General features: G+C 38.2%; 1 protein-coding gene across 1 annotated transcript in view; it reads left to right on the top strand.

The window, feature by feature from the left end:
* MAN1A2 (mannosidase alpha class 1A member 2) overlaps positions 1 to 22786 on the top strand; it is a 236028-nt gene that overhangs the window by 34257 nt on the left and 178985 nt on the right. Inside the window, exons 2-3 of the mRNA XM_064282369.1 lie at positions 10357 to 10612; positions 19416 to 19512. Of these exons, the coding sequence (XP_064138439.1) occupies positions 10357 to 10612; positions 19416 to 19512 (353 nt within the window). The remainder of the gene's footprint in view (positions 1 to 10356; positions 10613 to 19415; positions 19513 to 22786) is intronic.

Below are 22786 nucleotides of genomic sequence, written 5' to 3'. Positions count from 1 at the left end.
ATTTTTTTTTTTGGCTGTAATCTTTATGGAAGCAGATCACTAGGCCTTCCTTCTGAGGTGCTGCTGGGTGGGTTTGAGCCACCAGCCTTTAGGTTAGCAGTCAAGTGTAAACTGTTTGCATCATCCAGGGACCTGCGCTCTGCTTAGAATACCCTATTTCCTTGATTCTGCTGGCAATCTCCTATTCTTCCTAGGTTGTGGCAGTTTTAGATCCTTTGAATTTTCATGTAAATTTTAGAATCATTTTTCTTTTTTTTTGGAAAAAAATCCTTCTGGAGTTGTGATGAATCTGTAGATTAATTTCAGTAAGTTCACATCTTAAAGCTATTCAGTCTCCCAATCCTTGAAAATGCTATATTTCTCCGTTTATCTAGGTCTTCTTTGTTTTGTTCTTTAAAAAGTCCCTTGGCATTTTGATTGAAGTCACATTGCATCTTAGATCAATTAGGGAAGAGTTGACATTTTGATGATATCTAGTCTTTTAATCCATGACCCTGGTATTTTCCTCCAATTTTTAAAGGTCTTTAATGTCTTACCATAAAGTTTTATGCTGTTCTCCATACAGGTCATCCATATCTATTTTATATGTATGTGTGTGTGCCTGTCTGTTTTAGATACGTACGTGTGTTGTGCATATATAGCATCTTTTATAAAAATATGTTTTCTGTTGCAGGTGTATAGAAATGTGTTTTTTTTTTTTTTACTTTGATTTTTATATTCAACCACCTTGTACTATTGTTTCTAAAAATTTGTAAATTCTTTTGGATTTTCTGTGTAGAAGTTATATTGTCTGTGACAGAAGGTTGTTTTGTTTTCAACTTCCTTTTCAGTCCTATATTTTATTCTTATTTTACTTTGCTGGTTAGGACTTCCAGTAATGTGGAGCAGAAGCTGTGCTAGTGAACATCTTTATTTGTTTTCATCATTTTGAAGGAAATGCTTCTTTTTTTAAAAAAAAATTTTATTAAGAATAATGTTTGTTGTAGTTTTTAGAAGGTGTCTTTTAATCAGGTTGAAGAATTCTCTTTTTCTGCCTTGGCGTGAGGTTTTAAAATCAGGAATGGGTATTAAGTTTTATCACTTTGTTTTTTGATTTCTATTGAATGCTTTTATAGTTTTTCTTCTTTAAGTTACATTGATAGATTTTCTCTTGTTAAATTGTTCTATTTCTGGGATAAACCCAATTAATTGAGATGAATTATCTTTTTTTTTCCCCTAAATTTTAATACTGCAGATTCACTTTGCTAATATTTTAAGATTTTTGCATCTGTGTTCATGAATGAACTTAGCTTGTAATTTCACTTTTTTGTACTAATCATTCAATTCTGTTTTAGACATGTTGAAGGTGCTTGGCAAATATTTGATGGTAATATCTTACACAGTGTTAGAAATACGTATCTGGAATATTCACTATCCAGGTAAAGGCTTACCATGTATACGTTGATACAGTCAAGAAAATGCAGTTAGATGATGTTGAACAGAAAGAGTATTGTCTTGCACAGTGTTAGAAATGTGGATCTGGAGTATTCAGTAACCTGGTAAAGACTGACTATATGTATATTGATGTATTTGTTAAGAAAATGCAGTTAGATGATGTTGAACAGAAAGAATATAGTGTAATAGCAGAAGTGATCCAAAGGATGGAATACAACATTTTGGGAATGCATTGAAGATGGTGAAGCTGTTGATCAGGCAGATATTGTTGGAAAGGCAGATATGAGGAATATGAGGAAGAGACAGTATCAAAGGAAGGATAAATGTAACTACTAACTTTTTATTTTATTGTGCTTTAGGTGGAAGTTTACAGAGCAAATTAGTTTCTCATTCAAAGCTTTATACACAAATTGTTTCGTGACATTGATTGTAATCCCTGCAATGTGTCAGCACTCTTCCCCTTTCCCTTTACACCCTGGGTTCCCCGTTTCCAATGTCCAGTTTTCCTGTTCCTTCCTGTCTTCTAGTCTTTGCTTCTGGGCAGGTGTTGCCCATTGGTCTTCTGTACTTGATTGATCTAAGAAGCACACTTGTGTTATTGTTTGTTTTATAGGCCTCTCTAATTTTTGGATGAAGGGTGAACTTTGGGAGTGGGTTCAGTTATGAATTAGAAGGAGGTCTAGGGCCACGGTTTTGGGGGTTCCTCCAGTCTCTGTCAGACCAGTAAGTCTGGTCTTTTCTGTGAATTTGGATTTTGTTCTATATTTTTCTCCCACTGTGTCTGGGATTCTCTGTTGTGATCCCCTGTCGGAGCAGCCTGTGGTGGTAGCTGGGCACCATCTAGTTCTTCGGGGCTCAGGCTGGCAGAGGCTGGTGGATGGAAGAGTGCTGTGAGATTCAGGAAGTGGAGACAGTAAGTGTAGTACTTTTTGGAAAAGTGGAGTTGTGAAAGGAAGGGAGGAGGACATGAATGAAGGCGGAGATGGAGGCAGTTTTGAGGAAAGTATTTATATGTTTATTTATTAAGGATGGGTGAGACTTCGTGTTTGTAGGTGAAAGATAAAGCTATAAAGCACTAGTAGGGAGGAAGAGAGTAATCTTTGCCAGATAAGATTTCAATACGGTTTTAGTTATCTCTGTGTACATAATTGACCTTATTTGCCCTCCTGGAGTGCTTCCAAACATGACTTATTTAAACATTCTAGTTGGAGAATGACATCTATCACTTAGCTATTTTACTTCTGGGAAATTAGCCCTTAGATACTAACACAAGTCTTAGGATATCTAGGACGGAGAGAGAATTGGTTAAGATTAAGGGTCGTTGATAAGTCACACACATAGGAAAAAAAAAACCCTCCAAAACACACACACAAAATAACAGTGGTTTAAGCGAGGTAGACATTTATTTCTGATCACATATATAATTCTATAGGAAAATTTCAATATGGGAGGCTAAGAAAGAGAGTTTTTATTTAGAGGGAGCATGTGTGCAGTTAAAAACTGAGGGCTCTAGGACTAAGGAGGAAGGGAAAAAAGATATTGGGAGACAGTTTTAGTATCTGCACAGTGAGTAATTATGAGACAAACTTAAATAGAATTCATCTCTCTTATTTTTTTTTTTTATATGAAAGGCAGTATTTGCATTGTGTTTAAGAAGGCAGAATGCATGTGTTTCAATGTAGGTTCTCTGCTTACTAGCTATATGTCTGAGTAAATTACTTAATTTTTTTCTTTGTGCCTCAGTTTCTTCATAATAAGATGGTGTAAAAATGAAATAAGATAATCTAATTGATTAGACCAGTTCTTGGCACATCTAAGCCACGAAATATATTAGTCTCGTTCTTAATTACTTGATTTTCAAGGACCAGGGTTGTGTTCAAGGACAAAAACAAGACAAGAAAATGGCAACAAAACCTAATGTTACTTGTGGGATATAAAAAAGTGAGTTAAATATTACGCTTTAAGATACAATTAAAAAGAGTACAGTCATCCCTTAGTATCTGCTGGGGATTGATTCCATGACCCCTACGGATACCAAGATTTGAGGATGCTCAAGTCCCTTTTATAAAGTGGCGTAGTATTTGCCTATAACTTACTCACATCCTTCCATTTACTTTGAATCATCTCTAGATTACTTATCATACCTAATACAATGTAAATGCTATATAAATAGTTGTTAATGCTTACACTTAACACTTAATACTTTTTCAGTGTTTGCAAACACTTTATCATGAACCCGAGAGACCATTTTTGCCATGGTAGGGGCAGCACTAACACTTCCACAAATTTCAGCTTCTTTCTGCTTTATTGTACGAATGCTAGGTTCTTACCGACCTTATGGCCCACTTGGGTAAGTGATATGTCACTTTTCATAAGATCCAAGATTTTTATCTTCTCATCAAGAGAATTTGTCTAATCCAGGAAATATCTGAAGAAGGTATGATTGACCAGCAATTTGAAGGTAATGGAGGAGTTTTAAGAGTGTTTTAAGCAGAGGAAACACCAGGCACAAAGGTTGTAATTGGTGGGAAAGAACATGGGTTGTAAAAGAGCTGAAAGAAGGTGTCTTAGTTATCTAGTGCTGCTGTAACAGAAATACCATAAATGGATGGCTTTAACAAAGAGAAATTTATTTTCTCACAGTCTAGGAGGCTAGAAGTCCAAATTTAGGGTGTCAGCTCCAGGGGAAGGCTTTTTCTGTAAGCTCTGGAGGAAGGTCCTTTTCATCAGTCTTCCCCTAGACTAGGAGCTTCTCTGTGCAGGAACCCTGGGTCCAAAAGACGTGCTTTGCTCCTGGCACTACTGTCTTGGTGGTATGAGGTCCCCCTGTCTCTCTGCTTGGTTCTCTCTTGAACGTCTCAAAAGAGAATGGCCTAAAACACAATTTAATCTTGTAGGTCTCATTAACATAGCTGTGGATAATCCATCTCATTAACATCATAGTGATGGGATTTACAACGCACAGGAAAATCACATCAGATAACAAAATGGTGGGCAGTCACACAATACTGGGAATCATGTCCTAACCAAGTTGGCACATATTTTTGGGGAACACAGTTCTATCCATGACAGAAGATATGGCTGTGGCTCACAAATAAATGGTGTGAGATGAAGCTGGAGAGGCAGGTAGAGAACACATACAGGATTCCTTAATAGGCCATACTAGGATTTTTTTAAAGAATTATGGGAAGGCATGAAGTGTTTTAAGTGGGAGAATGACATAGTTGGCTTTATATTTTGAAAAAAATCATTGAATCTGTAATGTGGATAGAGAACAGCTTGGAAGGTACCAGAGTAGATGTGTGGAGACTACTGAAAGGATATTACAGTAGTCCAGGTGAGGGATAATGGTGGCCTGGACCACAGTTGGTAGCATTGGAGATGGAACAGAGTTGATAGCTTTGAGAAGTGTGTAGGGGGTAAATGAGAGGAATTGGTATTGTGGATTTGATGTAGGAGGTGAGGGAAAGAGAAGTAAGATTAGGTTTTGATTTGAGAACCTGGGTAAATAATAAGTAAAATTGCCATTTACTGGGATGAAGAAGACTGGCAGAAGAGTGGGTTTGTAGGGACTGAATCAACTCTTCTATTTTGGATTTGTTAAGTAGAACTACAAAGTGGGCAGTTAGATACATTTTAGAGCTCGGGAGAGCAGTCAGATTTTTTTACTTTTTCCAAGTAACTAAAACTACTTTTATCTTAGTATGTTACCTTTGAGTTTTGTTCACACATGTATTTTATTTTAACATAAGCTGCAATCATAGGGTGTCACAGCTTCTAAAATATATTTTTCAGTTTTTTTCTAGAACTCCTTTTGAAGCTGCTGGGTTTTCAAGGGAGGTTTTGATTCGAGAGTTTTCTTCTCTGTCCTTGTGCGTTGTTGTGCAGGCCCTCAAGGAGGACGGTACAGAAAGTCTGGCTCAGTTACTGCTCTGAGAGAGGCCATGTGGTCTGGGCAGAGTCCAGATGAGGCTACAGATAAGCCGCTGAACTGGAGGGACTTTAGGGTGTGGGGTTCCCTGGGAGTTTCAAGTTTTTCAGTCTGCTTCCAGGGACTCCTGTGCTGAGCAGTTTTCAAGCCACCTACAAACAAATATTGAGAGGGCCACTCCTTACATTCACTTCCCCAAAGACCAGGGCTGGTGTTTAATCCGGGCCCGTGGGCCAAGGGCTGGTCTTTGGAGGGGTTCCCAGGCTTCAAGTTTGGAGGTCACACAAAAGAGTTCAGGCGTAGTGTCTCCAGGATTGCCTTAGAAATTAAGGGTGCAGCGAGCATGAGTGCTGTCCTAGACAGATGGGCAGAGGTCGGTGCTGGCAATGGAGCCAGCAGGGTAAGGAGGGCACAGCTGTCTGCCATTTTGACAAGAGGCCGGTCTCATCTTGAGAGGATTTGGTGCCCTCCGAATCTTTGTAGATTTGTCTAGAAACTACTCCTGTCACCTAGTTCAGAGAAGCCCAGAAGTTGCGAGAAATCATTGGATCTAGATCCTCCTTCCTCAGGACACTGTGATGTTAATCTAAATAATTAAATGACAATGTATGGGGCGGGTAGAGGATATTGGGATGGAAAGAAGAGGCTATAAGCGGTAAGGGAAGGAAGGCAACCTGAGTTGAGGACTTTTCTGGATTCTTAGACCCATGTGTTACCTCATTCAGTCTTCACAACAATCTTGTGAGGTTGGAGGGGACTCTTCACAGATGAAAAACGAAGGCTCAGAGAGGTCACATATCTAGTAGCACATGTCAAAAAAGTGGCCTGGTGATGCAAACAGTTAAGTGCTTGGTTGCTAACCGAAAGGTCAGTGGTTCAAACCCACCAGCCACTCTGCAGAAGAAAGATATGGCAGTTGGCTTCTGTAAAGATTATACCCTTGGGAACCCTGTGGGGCAGTTCTACTGTGTCCTGTAGGATTGCTATGAGTTGGAACAACCTTAGTGACAGCGGGTTTGGTTTGGTTTTTTAGTGTGTTCCATGGCATGTGCAGAGGGGTTGCGTGCAGAAAAGGGGGGCTGTTGCTGAATAAGTTTGAGAAGTGCTAGGTTAGACAGGAGTATCTATTGCAGGACTTCTCAGGACTTTCAGAATGCCCATATGCATTGTGAAGTTTTTGAGAAGGGGATATGGGATATATTGTGGCCTGTATCACCTGCCCCCTCTAGAAAGTGGGATATAATACCTGTTTGTGAAAGTTTGCTGGTGGGTGAAGATGTTTTCCACAGTAATGCCTTCCAAGCCATTGCAAACACGCTGGGGGCTTCCACATACCATTTACCAGTCACAAGGGGTAATGTGGTGCTTAAAGCTAGAAATGGAAAGCTTGGTTCCCTATGGAGACTCCCCCATCTGTCATCAGGTCAGAAACTGTCCATGAAGGAACCTATCCTCTTCTTTGCTGTTGCTCTTCCTTGGAGCTCAGTCCTAGGGCCTCCTTCCTGACTTTGTGCATGTTTGCTTGGGGAGTCAGTGAATTGGAAATATTCTTGGCTGAAAGTGACAGAACACCCAATGACAGTTATTCCACAGAATCTGAAATCTGGAGACAGGCAGTTGAAGGACCTGGCAACAATTCAGTGATATCAGCAGAAACTCTCCCTTTCTCTCTTCTACTCTCCTGAGCCATGTTGGCTGTTTGACCCCAGGTTTGTTGCCTCTTGGCTGCAAGATGGCTACCACAGCTTCAGGCATCACAGCCACATTTGAAGGCAGTAATAGGTGGTTGGGTAGGTGGGGCCTTAGCAAAAGGCCTTTTTCTCAAATGGCACTGTCTATTTGTTAATCTCTAGAGGAAAATATTTCCCAGTAGCCCCTTTCTTTTTGGTTAGAATTAGGCTCTGTGGCCACCTGTAGCTGCTAGGGCAGCTAGAAAAGACTTATCAGCATAGACTGATTATGATCTATTCTCTGGCAGAACAAGGGGTTTCTGTTGGTAAGGAGGGGGTGGAAGGCTACTGGGTGATACATGCCTGTGTTTGCGTTAGTTATCTTACTTGTCTAATACTTCATTTAGCATCTCTGTACTGATGATGCCCCTGTCTCCCTGAGTCTCCTCAAGAGATTAGCTGTTGAATTTTTCTTGGATGCATCCAGGGGCCAGCCTTGTCCCCTCCCTGTCCCATGCCTCCCATATCCAGTCTATGTGCAGCCTCCACGGATTCTTCCTCCTTTCTTAAATGACGTTGTGTGTCCTTCTAGCCCTGCTGTGTCCCTCAACCCTCTTTTCTCTTTTGCCCATCAGTGCCTTCTCACTTAGCAAGCCAGTTTTCTTTTTCCCCAAATGTTATTAATTTCATTATTTTTTTAATGTATTGTGCCTTAAGTGAAAATTTACAAACCAAGTCAGTGTCTCATACAAAAACTTATTTACACCTTTCTATGCACTCCTAGCTGCTCTCGCCCTAATGAGAAAACACACTCCTCCTCTCCACCCTGTATTCCCTGTGTCCAGCTCCTGACCCCCTCTGCCTTCTCATCTCTCCTCCAGGCAAGAGCTGCTCCCATAGTCTCATGTGTCTCTTTGAGCCAAGAAGCTCACTCCTTACCAGTATCATTTTCTGTCTTCTAGTCCAGTCCAATCCCTGTCTGAAAAGTTGACTTTGGGAATGGTTCCAGTCTTGGGCTAACAGAAGGTCCAGGGGCCATGACTCTGGGGTCCCTCCAGTCTTAGTCAGACTGTTAAGTCTGGTCATTTTAGGAGAATTTGAGGTCTCCATCCCACTGTTTTCCTGCTCCGTCAGGGATTCTTTGATGTATTCCTGACAGGGCAGTCATTGGTGATAGCTGGGCACTATCTAGTTCTTATGGTCTCAGGCTGATGGAGTCTCTGATTTTTGTGGCCCTTTCTGTCTCTCGGGCTCATATTTACCTTGTGTCTTTGGTCTCCTTCATTCTCCTTTGCTCCAGGTAGGTTGAGATCATTTTATTTTTAATAATATACTGTAAAATAGATTTTTTCTTCCTTTGGTATACAGTTCTGTCACTTTTAACACATGTACATTTTGTATAATCACCACCATAATCAGGATACATAAAAATTCCAACATTCCAAAAAATTCGCTTGTGCTATTCCTTTATAGTTAGGTCCCCCACGTTACCCTAAGCTCTGGCAACCACTGATCTATTCACCATCACTACATTTTTGTCTTTTTGAGAATGTCGTTATGAATGGAATCATTTAGTATATAACCTGTTGAGACTGGTTCTTTTATTCAGCATAATAATACCTTTGATATTCATTCAAGTTGTTGTGTGTATGAATAGTTCATTTCTTTTAGAGGCATCTCAGAAGAAAGGCCTGGCGACCTACTTCTGAAAGCTCACAGCTATTGAAAACCCCATGGTGTGCAGTTCTCTGAAACACATGGGGTCGCTATGAGTTGAAATTGACTCAATGGCAACTGATTTCTTTTTTGTTTTTTTTTTAATGATTTTAGTGTGGTGAGATGAATTGGCACAAAATAGCTGCAAATGATGGACTTGAACATGCCAGTGACTGTGAGGATGATGCAGGACTGGGCCGAATTTCGTTCTTTTGTACATAAGTTCACTATGAGTCAGAGCCCACGGCAGCTAACAAGTATTCCGTAGTGTGAACATTCCGCAGCTTGTTTAACCATTTTCTTGTTGAAGGACATGTAGGTTGTTTTAGTTTTTGGCTACTGTGAATAAAGCTGCTGTCAACTTTAGTGTACAGGTTTTTGTGTGAACATAAGTCATTATTTCTCTGGGATAAATGCTCAGGAGTATGATTGTTGAATTCTATGATAAATGCATTAAGTTTTTTAAGAGAAACTGCCAAACTCTTTTCCAGAGTGGCTGTACCATTTTACATTCCCACCAGCAATGTTGTAAATCCAGCCATCTGCAGAATTAAATTAAATTTTTGGAGAGGTGTTTCTAGTCATTGTTGGATTAGGTGTTTACTTTTAGAGTTGTCATTATTGACCAGATTTGGAAAATAATGGCTGAAAGTAACCACCACTCCTATATTCATTCATATAGGTTGGAGTAGAGGTAAAAAGAACACTGAGCTCTCAGAAAAGTAGAGCTGGGTAGAAAACCCAGTAGGTGTCTAGTACAGTAGTGGTTTCCAAATCTGTATACATGCCAGAATCATCTGGTTAAGTTCTTAATAATACAGATTAGTGGGTTGTATACCCACCCACCCCACTGACCTTGAGTTGATTCCGACTCATAGCGACCCTATAGGACAGAGTAGAGCTGGCCAAGGAGCGCCTGGCGGATTCGAACTGCCGACCTCTTGGTTAGCAGCTGTAGCACTTAACCACTACGCCACCAGGGTTTCCGGGTTGTATACAGACCTACTAAATAGGAATCTGTAATTTTTAATAAGGGCTCAAGAGAGTTTTAGTTGGCCATGACAACATGAGTTGGGAACATTGTACTATAATATCTATGCTATTTCTAAAATTAGAAGTTTTAGAAGCATATGATGTGCTACATAACAAATGAAAAATTTCCCATCCCCTTATCTTTTTTCCTTCTCTCTTTTCTTGCCCCTGTGTTTATATTTTTGTCCTCTCTGTGATACTTAATTCTTTTTTTTTACTCCTCCATCTAGTTTTTCACTGATATCTATTTTTTTATGTTCCTACTGATAAGTTACATGTTATCTCTGTTCTTATTCAACCGTGAAATTGTAACTTTCTTTGTAGTTTCCTTTTCTTCCCCAGTGTAAGATGTTTGCTCTTCTGCAGCTGTGGTTTCCTTTCTGTCTTATAACAAGTTTTATTTACCCTGTTCTTTCGGCATATCTGAGTCTCACTCAGCATTTTTACCTTTAATGGCAGGAATAGAAAATAACCATTGGAGTTTGGTGGAAGAATCTTTAAGTTTTATGTTTAAAGGTTGATATTCTTAAGAAGGCTCACTCTTAACAGTCATTTTTTTCTGCTCTTCCACAGGGAAGAAGAAGAACGTCTGAGAAATAAAATCCGAGCTGATCATGAGAAAGCCTTAGAAGAAGCAAAAGAAAAATTAAAGAAGTCAAGAGAAGAAATCCGAGCAGAAATTCAGACAGAGAAAAATAAGGTAGTCCAAGAAATGAAGACGAAAGAAAACAAGCCACTGCCACCAGTCCCTATACCCAACCTGGTAGGAATAAATGGTGGAGACCCAGAAGATAATGACATAAGAAAGAAAAGGGAAAAAATTAAAGAGGTAATAGGCTGAGCTTTGTGATATGGAATGGTTATGAATTTGTATTTGACTAGATTTAAATATACATATATATATGTATTTGTACTATTTTTTGTTATGCACTACTTGGATCTTGTTTGTTCTTGGGTCATAGTTGTAGTTTATTTTTCAAGTTGGCAGTAAGGACTAAAACTCTGTTTTCTTAATGTTGATTATAATATAGTTATTGACCACCAAAAAAACTGATATAAGATGGTTAATTGGATGGTGCCATCACTCATCCAGTGTTCACACATCTTTTGATAGTCAGCATTTTATAAATAATGTAAAGTAGATCCATATATAATTTATCATTGAATAAGAAATTTCCTAAGTGTTCAGTTACAGGAAACTGTGTTAGATACTTTGCAAATCTTCCCATAAGCGTGTTTTTGAAGAGCTAGCATTGTATCTGCCATCTTTTAATGAACATGTCATGATAACCCCTCGACCATTGTGTGGGTTCAGAACATATTCCTTCCAGTGAGCCTCAGTGCATTGAAGAACGGGGAAGGATTGATCTCAAAATTCTTTAAATTGATGTAGCCTCAGGAGTCTTTCAATTTGTTATTCTAGGAATTACTTGGAAATAAAGAGAACACCAGAGGGAGGAAAATCTTGTGTGAATAGTTCAGTTACAGTTTGCTAATTAGAAATCTTGCTAATTCAGAATTTATAACTATTTGGGCGAGAGCTGGATGGAGTCTGCAGTTGTACTGTCTCTGAAGAAAAAGATTTTGTCAGAGAGTATAATAGCATCAACAATATTTCATAAGAATTGTTTATCATAAAATAGGAAAATAAATATAGTTCAAATAGTCAAATATCTATTTGGGTATATTCTAGTAATGGATAGGGAAGGTTAGCAGATAATTAATTTAAGCCTGGTCTTATGAATTACTGTAAGACCTTGACCATGATGTAGTCAAAAGAGAACTACACACTGAATTTATATTACCTCTGGATTCTTTGGTTTATATACAGGCTGGTTAAGGTATTTTCTTTGTACATTGTTGGGGAGATATTGATAGTTTTTTTTTTTCAATGCCTGACTGGTTTTTTTCAGGTGTCATTAGAATTTATTGAAATACTTTCTCATGTATGTAATTCAGATAGATAACCATGTATGTTCAGGGAGCCCCCAGATCACCCTCATGTTTAATAATTTGCTAGAAGGACTCACAGACATCAGCAAAGCTGTTGTAACAGCAAAAGGATACATGTTGAAATCAGCAACAGAAAAAAGCACATAGGGCAGAGTCCAGGAGAGACCAGGTGCCAGCTTCTAGTTGTCCTTTTGCCGTGGAGTCATACAGACAGTGCTTAAAGTCTCCCAGCAACAACGTGTAACATGCACAAAGTATTGCCAACCAGGTTCACCTGAGCTTTAGTGGCCAGTTTTTTATTTATTTTTTTTTTTTGAGAGGGAGGTGTTGGTCACATAGGCATGGCTGAGCACTCACATGACTCTCCAACCCCTACAGAGGTTAAGCTGATACTGCATGACCCAAGGCTCCCACCATAAATCACATTGTTAGTATAAACTGTCTGGTGTGGTCCAAGGCCTCAGATAAACCAAGATACTCTTAACAGGCAGGATATTCCAGGGCTTAGAAGTTATCTCCCAAGAACTGGGCAAGGATCAAACTTTTCTTTAGAATATGCAGGATTTGAGCAACCCAGAGACGCTGAATTAATCCTTAACTGTACAGCATATTGTCACTGTTCCTGAAACTCAACATCAAAAATATGGTGTAGACTGCTGTTAAATATTATGAGTACTGATTTAGCAAGTAGAAAAAAAAGTTGAAACCTAAGCCTACGGGGGAGAAGCTAACAAGAAGCAAGCTGATTTGAACTACAGAATACTTGAAAATTTCAAGAATTTGAGGCACCATTTACCTCTAAAGGCAGGAGTATAAGATGGAACTGGAAAAGGATTATTTGAAACTTTGTGTAAGGAGCTCTTAACTTCCCAGATCCTCAATCCTAGCCCATGCATCATAGCTACTGTTCTCCCTACTCCAACAAAAGACCAAAGGTTTACCTTTTGGAGAAGATGAATCAGAGAAGGTCTGGTTTCTGGGAACACCAGAAATGACTGAGGGCAAAGGGCAGAGGTTATTCTGAAAAAATGAAGAGGGTGGTCAGTGTTGAGAATTAAGTGAAAGCCTGTATTCTGAATAGTGATACCACTTCATCCTGTTTAGCTCTCAAGAGTACTTCTTTCTAGGGAGACTGACCCAAGAAAAAAGGAGACCTACACTGTTCCTCAAAGAAATACCCCTGGTGTTATGGAATGAATTGTGTTCCCCAAAAGTGTACGTTGGAATCCTAACCCCTATACCTGTGGATGGAATCTTATTTGGGAATAGGGTTTTCTTTGTTATGCTAATGAGGCCATATCAGTGTAGGGTGTGTTTTAAAGACTTTTGAGATACAAAAAGAGCAGATTAGACAAAGAAGCAAGCAAGCACAAGTGGGGGAAAGATAGATGTCACCTGGAGATCTCCAAGGAACTCAGAAGAATACTAGAGAAGCTGAGACACAGATTTTCCCCCCGAGTGGGGAGAGAGCCTTCCTCTAGAGCAGGCCCCCTGAATTCAGAGTTCTAGCCCCCTGAACTGAAAAAATAAATTTCTGTTCTTTAAAACCACCCACTTGTAGTATTTCTGTTATAGCAACGCTAGAGAAGACACCTGAGTTTCCCCGGATCTCCCTTAGATGAGGCCCAGTCAACAAATCTTGGTCATTCCCTTACAGCCTTTGATTATTAAGTACTTCATTCTTAAATATAAAGAGCAAGCCAAAGATCACTAGACATTTAAGGAAGTTTCTTATATGAGAGGACCTCTTGCTTTTTCATGTATGATGTCTTTAATGTCATTCCACAGCTCATCTAATCTTTGTCATGAGTGTTCAGTGTGTCAAATCTGCTCTTGAGATGGTCTCCAAATTCAAGTGACATATACTCAAGGTCGTACTTTGGCTCTCATGGACTCGTTCTAATTTTCTTCGGTTTCAGATTGAACTTGCGTATGAGTAATTGATGGTCTGATCCATGGTTGGTCCCTGGCCTTGTTCTGACTGATGATACTGAGCTTTTCCGTGGTCTCTTTCCACAGATCCAGTCAATTTGATTCTGATAGTTTGTCCCAATTCAGCTCTAGATTTAATGTTATCCCAGTCAAAATCTCAGTAGCCTTTTATTTTCATAGAAAAGCTAATTCTAGAAAGTTTAAGAACCTAGAGTGGCCAAAACAATTTTTGAAAAGAACAAAGTTGTTCTTTTTAAATCTTACTTGATTTCAAAACTTACTATAAGTTGAAGTAATCAAGACAGTGTGGTAATAGTATTAAAAATGGGCATATAGATTAATGTAACAGGTAAGAGTTCAGAAACAGACTGAACACATATAATCAAGTGAATTTGGACCAAAGCACCAAGGTAATTTAATGGCAATAATAATCTTTATGACAAATGGTACTGTAACAACTGAATAGTCACATGGAAAATAAATGAACCTCACCCTTACCGCACACTATGAACAAAAAACTAACTCACAACAGATCACAGACTGAATGTCAAAGCTAAAACCAAAACATGTGCCTACACAAAGACTTGTACATGAATGTTCATAGTAACTTTGTTCATAATAGCCCAAAACTGGAAAAAGTCCCAAATATTTATCAGCAGGTAATTGTGGTCTGTCCATAAAATGAAATGCTACTCAGAAAAAAAAAAAACCTTTATATGCAATTACATAATTATCACAAAAACATTATGCTGAGCAAAAGCCCAGACACAAAATAGTACATACTATATGATTCCATCTGTATGAAACTCTAGAAAAGACAAATCTAATCTATGGTAACTAAAAGCAGATCAGTGGCTGGATAGAGCCAGGGAGTGGGATGGATTAACCGGGAAGGAGCACAAGGACATAGTTGGAGGTTCATGGAAATATTACATCTTGATTGTGGTCATTCCTGCACAAGTGTATACACCTGTCAAAACTCATAAAACTCTACTCTTAAAATGGGCATATTTTACTATGAGTAAATGATAGCTCGATAAAGTTAAATTAAATTAAAAAAAAATCGAATGTCCCGCCATGTCTTCCCCCCTACCAATTCCCACTCTCCTAAGGCAACTGCTTAAACGCTTTCAGTTGTTCTTTCTGCTATTTATCACTATTATTTCTAAATAATGAGTTTATAGTGCCATTTCTTGATTTTTCCCTCAGTTTTGCATATTTACTATTTTCTTTCATAGTTAAGATAAGACATTAGTTCTTTTACACCACTACCAACCCACCTCCATATACACTTCCCCACGTATCTTCCTCCAGCCCATATCCTCCCAATATTGTTTAACACTATATGTTTAATATTATTACACTTCTTTGTTCAACTTTTATTTTCCCTGGTATTAATAGTTGCTCTAAGAATTTTTGTTTGCTAAGTTTTAATGTAACTAATTTACTTTCAACTTCTATGCAAGTTTCAAAATTTATCTCAATATAATCAAACATATCAGCTAAACTATCAGTTTCAATTTATTCTCTAACATATCCTTCCTGAAGCCCTCAATTCTCCTGCTATTATAATCTGGATTTTTTTCTCTCAACCTGAAGTACAGGCATCATCCTGCTGATTCCCTTCATCACAATCCTGAGAATTTCCTGTCTCCCTCTGGTGACAGATCCCCTATTCTTGAAAACCCATCTTCTTATTTTTGGTTTAATCCTTCATTATGGTGAAGCATATTTGCCAGTAGCAATCTGAGAAAATTTAATACTAAAAGGCTAAATGATTTGATTCATAATTTGGCTACAAATATAATTCTTTCTAAGGCTTTGCTCCACTGTCTTCCAGTTTCCAACATTATTACTGAGGAATGTGATCTGCCTCTTCATTATTTCCAATTCCAGTCTTTTAGATGGAACCATTTTTTTCTCTGTAAACTTTTCAGATCTGTTCTTTGTCCTTTCTGCTTTTCTGAAATTTCAGTAAGAGTCTTTTTTTTTTTTTGTTGTTGTCTTAGATGACTGGCAGGTCCTTTAAATGTAGAAGCTCACGATCTTTAGTTTGAGCCAATTTTCTTTAATTATTTCTTTGACTTCTCCTCCTCCGTTTTCCCTGTTCTCTTTGCAACATCTACCTATTTAGTCATTTGTTAAGATGTTCTGGATTGATTTTCTGATCTTATTTTTTTGTTTATTAAATCTTTTTGTTCTACTGAGAGACTTGCTCAATTTTATTTTCTAGCTTTTCTATTAAATTTTTAATTATATCATGTTTTTATTTTCTAAGAGCTCTTTATTATTGCACTGGGCAAATTGGCTGCAAGAGATCTCTTTACAGTATTAAAAAGCAAAGATGTCACCATGAGGACTAAGGTGTGCCTGACCCAAGCCATGGTGTTTTCAGTGCCTCAGATGCATGTGACAGCTGCACAATGAGTAATGAAGACCAAGGAAGAATTGTCACCTTTGAATTGTGGTGTTGGCGAAGAATATTGAATATAACTATGGACTGCCAAAAGAACTAACAAATCTGTCTTGGGAGAAGTAAAACCAGAATGTTCCTTAGAAGCAAGGATGGCGAGACTACGTCTCACATACTTTGGACATGTTATCAGGAGGGATCAGTCCTTGGAGAAGGACATGATGCTTGGTAAAGTAGACAGTCAGTGAAAAAGAGGAAGACCTTCAGTGAGATGGATTGACACAGTGGCTGCGGCAATGGGCTCAAGCATAACAATGATTGTGAGGATGGCGTGGGGCTGGGCAGTGTTGCGTTCTGTTGTGCCTAGGGGTCACTATGAGTAGGAGCTGACTCCACGGCATCTAACAACAACAACAGCAATCATCTTAACAATACAGCGGAGTCTTACATTCTATGAGAATAGTATATTTTTCCACTTACTTAGATTTTCCTTAATTTCTCTCGGCGATGTTCTGCAGTTTTCACTTTACAGTTCTTGCATATATTCTGTTATATTTATTCCTCAGTATTTCGTGTTTTTTGATCTTACTGTAATGGAATTTTTTTTTTTTATTTCCATCCACGTTGCTCATCACAGTGTATAGAAATACAGTTGACTTGGTTTGCTGAACTTGTCTCCTGTTACTTTACTGAACTCATTTGTTAGTTTTAGTGACTGCTTTGTAGATTTCTTAGGATTTTCCTTGTGTACAGTCATGTTGTCTGTCAATAGAGGCACTTTTCCTTTGTTGTTTTTGATTTTTATGCCTTTTTCTTATTGGCCTGACTAGGATTTCCAGTACATTGGTGAAAAGAAGTGATGAGAATGGAGATACCTTATTTGTTCCCAACTTTAGGGGTTAAACATTTAGCCTTTTACCATTAAATAAGATGTTAGCTGTAGGTTTTCTGAAGATACTTTTTATCAGATTGAGGACATTCCCTTGTAGTTATAGTTTACAGATAGTTTTTTTTTTTTTTAAATCATGAATGGGTATTGAATTTGACTTTGTCTGTATCCATAAAGGTGATTATATGATTTTTCATCCTTATTCTGTTACCATAGTGAATTATATTGACTGATTTATGAATGTTATATTAGTCTTATATTCCTGGGATAAACTGCATTTGGTCATGTTGTATTATCCTTTATTTTGCTAATTTTTGTTAAGGAATTTTGCCTGTGTGTTCTTGAAATATATTGGTCTTTAGTTTTCTTGGCAATGTCTTTTGTCTGATTTTGGTGTCTGAGGGAGTCCCTGAGTGGTGCAAATGGTTAATGAGCTGCTAACCTAAAGTTTGAGATTGAAGTCTACCCAGAGGTGTCTTGGAAGAAACGCCTAGAGACGTACTTCTGAAAATTCAGCACTGAAAACCTTATAGAGTGTAGTTCTTTTCTCATATACATGGGAATGCCATAATACTGGCTACGTAAAACAAGTTGGGAAATGTTTTAATGAGTAGTGTACTGAGAAAGAACAGCCAGAATGCTCCTTAGAAGTGAGGATAGTGAGACTTCATCTCCCTTGTTTTGGACACGTCATCAGAAGGAATTGAGCAGTTGCTGGAGAAGGACGTCATGCTTGGTTGAGCAGGGGGACAGCGAAAAAGAGGGAGACCCTCAGCAAGATGGATTGGCACAGTGGCTACAACAATGGGCTCAAACATAACAATGGTTGTGAGGATGGTGCAGGACTGGGCAAAGTAATGTTCTGTTATGTATACTGTTGATATGAGTCAGAGCTGACTCGACAGCACCTAACAACAACAGTGCTGTTAAGTGAATGGATGTTTTAGACACCATTGACCACTATTATATTATTCAGCTTATATATAAAACCAAATTTTTTTTTTTTTTTTTTTTACTATTTCTGCTGTTGTATAGCTCAGAAGCTTGGGTTGTAAGAAACTCAAGTCAAACTAATTGATATAAAAATATAACTTATTATGTCAGGGACTAAACTGTAGGGCATTAGGCTTGGCTGGATTCAAGTCTGCAGATTTTATTGTCAGGAATATGATATGTCTCCGTCTTTTTCCTTTTGTTATTTAGTTGTCAGTATTGGAAGAGAGCCCTCATAAGCTCTAGGATTATGTATTAGACTTCAGACTGCAAAAGGAGAGAATCCTTCCCAGCGATCCCTCCCATTGTCTCCCATCAATATGCATGAAAGAACTAGTTGAATCACTTGTATCCAATCAGTTTGTCTAGGATCAAACCAAATAAATAAAACCAGTTGCCTTCGAGTCAATTTCAATACCATAGGGTTTTCATGGCTAATTTTTCAGAAGCCTGTCCATCAGGAAACCCTGGTGGTGCAGTGGTTAAGTGCTACGGCTGCTAACCAAAGGGTCAACAGTTTGAATCCAGCAGGTGCTCCTTGGAAACTGTATGGGGCAGTTCTACTCTGTCCTATAGGGTCACTATGAGTCGGAATTGACTTGACGGCACTGAGTTTGGTTTTTTTGGTTTGGTCCGTCAGGCTTTTCTTCTGAGGTGCCTCTGGGTGGACTTGATCTCCGACCTTTTGGTTTATACCACTCAAGGACTCTCTATTGTGGGTTTATTTATTGCGGGTAGGGGTTGGCAAATTGCCAACCAGTCCACAGTCTATTAAGTTTAACTGAAACACAGACATGCCCCTTTGTTTACTTACTGTCCAGGGGCAGCTTTCGTGTTACAATAGCAGGGTTAAGCAGGTGGGACAGAGACTGTATGGCTTGTAAAGCCTAAAATATTTACTGTAAAGAAAAAGTTTGCTGACCTTTGTTCTAAGGGTAAGGGACCCTCTAGCCAGGCTGAGTTAATTGTTGGTGGAATTAGTGCCCTTTGATTAACAGCTCTCTTGTAATCACAGTGAAGGAAGGACAGCAGTTCCAAAAAAAAAAAAACAATGCCAAACACTTTTCCTCCCTAACAAAAAATAACTTGTCCATCATTCATAATTTTTTTCCTGTTGTGTAGACCAAGGCTAAACATGGGTTATGTTGTATTTTCACAGTGATAAACATGTTAATGGAATAATATATGAATATGGGAGATATGGAAACCTTGGTGGCATAATGGTTCCACCAGGCGCTCCTTGGAAACTCTATTGGACACCTCTGCTCTCTCCTATAGGGTCGCTATGAGTTGGAATCAACTCAACGGCAATGGGTTTGGTTTGGTTTTGGTATGGGAGATACAGGATAGTGGGTAAGGATGTATGGTAATAGGATACCTAAGTTACCTGAAATATAAAAATAACAGTCTTTGAATGATCTAAATTGATAGATTATAATTTTCTTTTCTCAGATGATGAAACATGCCTGGGATAATTATAGGATATATGGATGGGGACATAATGAACTCAGACCTATTGCAAGGAAAGGACACTCTACTAACATATTTGGTAAGTTTTCTTTTTCTAATTACTATTTTCATTTTCTTCCTCCATTTTTAAAAACAGAATCTAAATTTTTAAAGTACTTTCTAAAACCTGAACATTTCTATGTAATTGTAATTTAAAGCAGCATGCTTTTCATCTCACAACATGAATGAATCTGGAGGGCATTATGCTGAGTGAAATTAGTCATTTACAAAAGGACAAATACTGTATGAGACCAGTGTTATAAAAACTCATGAAAAGATTTACAAACAAAAAGAAACAATCTTTATGGTTATGAGGGAGGGAAGGGATGGAGAGGGAAAAACACTAACTAGGCAAAAGATAAGTGGTAACTTTCGTGAAGGGTAAGACAGTACACAGTACTGGGGAAGCCAGTACAGCTTGATGAAGGCAAGGTCATGGAAGCTCCATAGACACATCCAAACGCCCTGAGGGACCAAATTCCTGGGCTAAGGGCTGTGGGGACCATGGTCTTTGGGAACATCTATCTCAACTGGTATAACAGTTTATAAAGAAAATGTTCTACATTCTACTTTGGTGAATAGTCTCTGGGATCTTAAAAGCTTGTGTGCAGCCATACTCCACTGGTCTCGCCCCATTTGGAGCAAGGGAGAATGAAGAAAACCAAAGGCACAAGGGAAAGATTGATCTGAAGGACTAATGGACCATAAGTGCCACAGCCTCCACCAGACTGAGTCCAGCACAACTAGATGGTGGCTGGCTACCACCACCGACTTCTCTGACAAGAGATCACAATAAAGGGTCCTGGATAGAGCTGGAGAAAAATATAGTACAAAATTCTAACTCATTAAAAAAAAAGACCAGACTTACTGATCTGACAGAGACTGGAGAAACCTTGAGAGTATGGCCCTTGGACACACTTTTAGCTCAGTAATGAGGTCACTCCTGAGGTTTATGCTTTAGCCAAAGATTAGACAGGCCCATAAAACAAAATGAGACTAAATAGGCATACCAGCCCAGGGGCAAGGATGAGAAGACAGGAGGGGACAGGAAAGCTGATAATGGGGAACCTAAGGTCGAGAAAGGGAGTGTTGACATATTGTGGGGTTGGCAACCAGTGTCACAAAACAATATATGTATTGTTTAATGAGACACTGGTTTGCTCTGTAAACCTTCATCTAAAGTACAATTAAAAAAAAAAAAAAATGACAGACGAAAATAGAAGTTGTTTTTATGATTACAAAACAAGTAGAGTAACATGCTTCTTTCTGCAGTCAAGAGTTATAGTTGCTTTGGAAAACAGATACATGGCCAGTTTTCTATTAAATTACAAATGCTTTTGTCATTTGGAAACCCTGGTGGTGTAGTGGTTAAGTGCTACTATGGTTGCTAACCACAAGGCCGGCAGTTCAGATCCACCAGGTGCTCCTTATAAACCCTATGGGGCAGTTCTTCTCTGTTCTATAGAGTTGCCAGGAGTCGGAATAGACTCAACGGCAACGGGGTTTTTTTTTTTAAATCATTTATTCTAAGTATTTTAAAGTTTTTTTCTGCATTTTTTTGCTCTTATACCAGGGAAGGTAGGTATCTGTAATTATTTTTTTCCTTCAGCACAGTGCCAGTTCTAATACTCGCACATTATAGAGGAAAAGAGGAAGAATAGGAAATTGTAATAGTGCTATGTACATTAAAAAAAGAAAAAGAAAAAAGAAAAACTTACCAAGGTGATTTGGTTGGTAAATTGAGTGGGCTGTTGCGTGTATCCATGGTTCCTAAAAAAGAACATTAATTGTTCGGGAGGGATTTAGGTGTTGGAAGAGCGCTCTGTTCACCTTGAGTTCATTCTGACTTTCTGCCTCTCTTGAATTCAGTCCCCTTGTTTAACTGGAAATATATATCCAATGGTAACTCTTGAGCATTGTCAAAATAATCTTCGTAGCCTCCTTTCCCCCCTTTTAAAGACTTCTTGATGGGATAAACATCTTTTAAGTAAAGATGGGTGAAGTCAAGAAAATATTAATGGGGAAAAAAGCATATATGTTAGTCATCTGCAGTGCAGTTTGTTTTTACTAATTATAACACTCCATCAAAATAACCCAAGTAACAGCACTTTTCTTTGATTGCGATGCTGTCGAAAAATCAGAATTTCCCTTATTATTTGTTTGCTGTTGCTTGGTTGCTCTGTGTAAAAATGTAAATGGCTTAAAAGATAATTTCCCAGGATTTGAGAGGTGTTCGAGTTGGGAGATATTCTTTTCCTTTAGATAATCAGTGACACCAGAGATCTCTAATGTGACATTTAATTTAGCAGCTATGATTGAATGAAATAAAGTACTTTTCCTTAACAGAGTTAACAAATTGAAAAGTTCCCATGACTTTGTGGCTGCCACAATATGAGATCTTAGTGCATTAAAATAAAACTAGTGCATTAATTAAAACTAGATCCCCCTTTCTAGTAGTTATCCTTTTATAGTGAACTCAATGGTAAACTGTGATTTCTTTCGAAGGATTGGAGTATAAACGTGTGTTGAAAGTGAAATTTTGATGTTAATTTTTTCTATTTGTCTTTTCAAACCATATTCCTTAGAACATCTAATGCATTGACATTTACCAAATAACTACTGGTCCTAGGCAAGGCGGTAGGTACATAATATACAGTATTTCATTTTAATCATCATAATAACTATATAAGGAATTTTTTTTTTTGCTGAATTTAAATTGAGAAGCTAAATGAACATTCAGGTAGCTTAAAATTTCATTCTTTATAAGGCAATATATTTCAGTGAGTGAAAGGGCTGTTTCCTAACTGAATATAATTGTGTTAAAAAATCGTAATGAAGAAGTTTTGACTTAATGGTTTTTCTTTTTAAAAATAATAGCCTTTGTTTTTTGTGAAAGGTAGTTTTAATTTATGGTAATTCCATCAGACTGGTTCAGATGTAAACTTTGTAGATTACAGATAGTCCCGGATTTATGACGTATTTGAGTTATGATGAACAGCACTTAAGACTCTTTTTTTTTTTTTGTTAGAAATATGTACTGTATACAGTGTTGCACCATGTAATTTGCTGATATTATCATTCTCAGGTGTTCAGTATTATAATTTATGAAGATAGCGATAATAAAAGGCAATAATAATGAAAACAAACAAACAAAAAGAGGTATTCTCCTTACGTTAGAACCAATTTACGACGGAGTCTTTGGAATGGAACCCTGTCATAAGCTGGGGACTTACCTGTATTATTTGGTTAGGTTGGAGCATGATGACTGGGACATAACAAGGTTCACGTTGTTGTCAGGAGAGTTCTTGCCAGCT

Source organism: Loxodonta africana, chromosome 3 (genome assembly GCF_030014295.1).
Source record: "Loxodonta africana isolate mLoxAfr1 chromosome 3, mLoxAfr1.hap2, whole genome shotgun sequence".
NCBI lineage: Eukaryota > Metazoa > Chordata > Mammalia > Proboscidea > Elephantidae > Loxodonta > Loxodonta africana.
This window is presented reverse-complemented; position numbering and strand designations above follow the sequence as displayed.